This window comes from Hippocampus comes, unplaced genomic scaffold, assembly GCF_001891065.2.
Source record: "Hippocampus comes isolate QL1 unplaced genomic scaffold, H_comes_QL1_v1.1 scaffold393, whole genome shotgun sequence".
NCBI classification, from domain to species: Eukaryota; Metazoa; Chordata; class Actinopteri; order Syngnathiformes; family Syngnathidae; genus Hippocampus; species Hippocampus comes.
Window position 1 is genome coordinate 216,148 of NW_017805831.1, and position 2,972 is coordinate 219,119.

The following is a 2,972-nucleotide window of genomic DNA, read 5'->3' on the forward strand; positions in this document are numbered from 1 at the left end:
TCCTGGCCTCCGGACCTACTTTGCAAAGGCAGCTGTCGCACGGGTTCCCGTTCACGCTGCCGGCCGGGTTACACTCGCAGCGGGCACAAACGGGAAACTCTCGGAATCCAAAAGCACAACGGTCACACCTGCGGCCTGCGAAACCCTTCTTACACGTACACTGACCTGCGCTAGCACCTGGCGCGCGCGCGCGCACACACACACACACACACACACACACACACACACACACACACACACAGCAGTTGCCGCCTGAATTTCTGATGTCAGGTTCGTATCACAAATGAGACGGCCTTCCCTGGGGAAATGACGAGTCGAACGCAACACATCTTCATTCCCGCTCAATGCAAAAGCGATCCAAAAGAGCTGCGCGTACTCCCGCAAGACTAGCGTCTCGCTATAAAAGCATTCCAAGAAGCCGCAGGCGGGCAAGCAACGAAAGCGTAAAAGTCACCTGGCAAAGCGTCTTCTCTGGCGCAGACGGGAGACTGGGCCCCTCTCGGATCACAACCGCACTCCACGCACGGCGACTCGGAATAAGGAGAAACCTAAAGTCGCCCGCGCGCACGACTTCAGTTCTTGCTTCTCTACGGCCGACTCGTTTGCGCGTGCCGCGTCGTTACCTGGGAAGGCCGAAAGTAACGGTCGGCGCAGGTCTCGCAGTTGATCCCGGCCGTGTTCTGCCGACATCGGGTGCAGACTCCGCCTCCGCGGCGGACGCCGCGGACGTTGACGCTCAATCGCAGATCGGCCACCGTTTGGTTGTAGAAACAGTCGCTGGCTTTGTTGTGACAGTTACACTCTGAGAGGCGCACCGAGACGTGGCCGGCGTTAGAGACGAGCGACGACGTTCGTCGGCGCGTACGCCGACGGCAATGAAACCGGAGTCGAGGAAGACGCGAGCGCAACACAAACGAGGACCGTTGCGGGGATCATCCAAAGACATTTTTGCTCTCAAGTCTTACTTTCGCACGTGTGCCCCTCAGAGATGGTGCCCACTCGCCATGGCCGCTGGTGGTAACCGGGGCAGCAGCGGTCGCAGCTCGCTCCGCAAGTGTTGTGTTCGCACACGCACTGCAGTTTCTGCGCACGCACGTCGGACTTGCGTGTATTTCTGAGAGAGGAGGAAAGGGGTCGGAACGAGAGCGGGGCGTTACCTTGGTCACGGGGTCCAGCGGGCAGCTCCGGGCGTGTCCGTAGCAGATGCACATTCCTCCCACGGAAATGTCTTTGACCGAGTAATAATACTGCAAAGACAACACGGGCGTTTTTCCTCCCGCAAACGACAGCCGTCGCGGCCCAATCGCGAGCCCGTCCTACCCGACGGGTCACGATGGGGTCCACGTCTCGAGGGTCGCGCGCGCTCAGAGTCATCAGGTCGGCGTTGAGCGTTCGGATTCGCTGGAACCGAAGGCGGATGAAGCGGGCCGAGGTGAAGTTCAAGAGTTCAGAGGTCAAATCGTCCGCCCCGGGTCGACTGTTAATCAGCGAGGTGTGAATCTGAGAGACAAAGAGCGACAGAGATGGGCGGGGGAGTGAAGAGACAGGTGGGGGGGGGTCTTCTACATCTTAGGCGGGCACCTCTCCGTGCTCCAGCGGCTCCAGCCTGGAATAGTAGGACGTGCAGATGACCTCCGAGTCACCTTTGTAGGTCGGGGGCCCGACCCTCGGGGCGACGTTGTAACGAGACAAGCACTCCGAGTCGCTGATGGCGTAAAACTGCCAGGGTTCAAAGGACACGCCGTCCGCCGAACGCTCCAGAATCCAGTTGCCTGCCAGGAAGACGGCCCGCACGTCTGCTAGCCGTCCGCGACAACCGACTTTGCCCGGGAGAGAGAAAGACGCACTGACCGGGTCGAGGAGAGTTTGCCGCCTTGACGATGACGTAAGCCACTTGGAAGACCTGCGAAGACAAGGCAGGCCTGACGACCCGCGACCCGCGCGCCGCGTTGTCCGCGCCCCACCTGTTTCAGATCCAGCGTGATGGTGACCCAGTGGAATCGCCGTCCGTTCTTGATGCTCGGACTCTGCCACCATTGGTTGGTTCCGTCGATGGCGTTCGTGATGGGATGGCGCTCTGGACAAAGTGGCATTTGCGTCAGTCCCCAGATCCAAAAGGGCTCGCCGGCGTTAAGCGGGAGTTCCATCCGCGCCCTCTTTGTCGTGGCAAAGCATTGCCGCGCCCTCAACTGACTTTGTACCTTTGGATAGAACGGAGTTGCCGTCGCACTTTGGACAATGAGGATTCTTAATCAATCGTCCGGGCACGTGTTCGACCAGTTTGCAGTAAACTTCTGCTTGCGGGTCTCCGCACGTGGCGTTGCTGGTGATCTCGGCGTTACTGGCCAGGTTCAAAATGGCCGGGAAGAGACCTGCAACGCAAGAAGCGTTAGCGGCCTCGAGCCGACTCCGATCGCCTGCGCCGTCGCCGCTTTTGCCTTCCCGCCCTTTTGATCGCAACTGATCCTTCGTTGTCATTCTGCGGGCGGACGGAAGACGAAGAGCGCGTCGTCGGGCACTCGCCGATCGCAACGGCGACATTCTTTCCCTACGTCGCACCGAACGGCATCCGTCCATCCGCGAAGTCGAGCGCTTCGTCCCGCGAAGGTCGCGGCCCCTCCCGGGCGTCTTCGGGCAGGGCGCACCCCCAACGGGTTGTCGCGGGGCGCGCGGAGACAAAGAACCACCCGCGCTGACGGTCGCACGGAGGGACAATTTGGAGCGCTCCGTGAACCCGCCGGCCGCGCATGTTTTTGGAACGCGGGAGCAAAGCCACAGGGAGAGCATGCCGACTCCACGCGGGGGGGGCGCCCTTTAACGGAAGCCCGCACCTCCGCACCGTGAGGCCGACGCGCTGCCACGTCGACCGCCGCGCCGCTCCGCGCAAAACAGCGCAGCGTCTCAATGCGATCGTTGCCCTTGAACATTCGGTTCCAGATGCCAGTCTAAATTTTTGGATCAATGCCCCCCCC

The 2,972-nt window shown here is 60.9% G+C and overlaps 1 protein-coding gene across 1 annotated transcript in view; it reads right to left on the reverse strand.

The window, feature by feature from the left end:
• lama1 (laminin, alpha 1) overlaps positions 1–2,972 on the reverse strand; it is an 18,055-nt gene that overhangs the window by 12,179 nt on the left and 2,904 nt on the right. Inside the window, exons 2-11 of the mRNA XM_019887495.1 lie at positions 2,202–2,372; positions 1,965–2,077; positions 1,852–1,903; positions 1,582–1,772; positions 1,321–1,500; positions 1,158–1,247; positions 966–1,083; positions 624–802; positions 455–548; positions 20–177 (exon numbers count right to left, since the gene is read on the reverse strand). Coding sequence (XP_019743054.1) covers positions 20–177; positions 455–548; positions 624–802; positions 966–1,083; positions 1,158–1,247; positions 1,321–1,500; positions 1,582–1,772; positions 1,852–1,903; positions 1,965–2,077; positions 2,202–2,372 — 1,346 coding nt within the window. The remainder of the gene's footprint in view (positions 1–19; positions 178–454; positions 549–623; positions 803–965; positions 1,084–1,157; positions 1,248–1,320; positions 1,501–1,581; positions 1,773–1,851; positions 1,904–1,964; positions 2,078–2,201; positions 2,373–2,972) is intronic.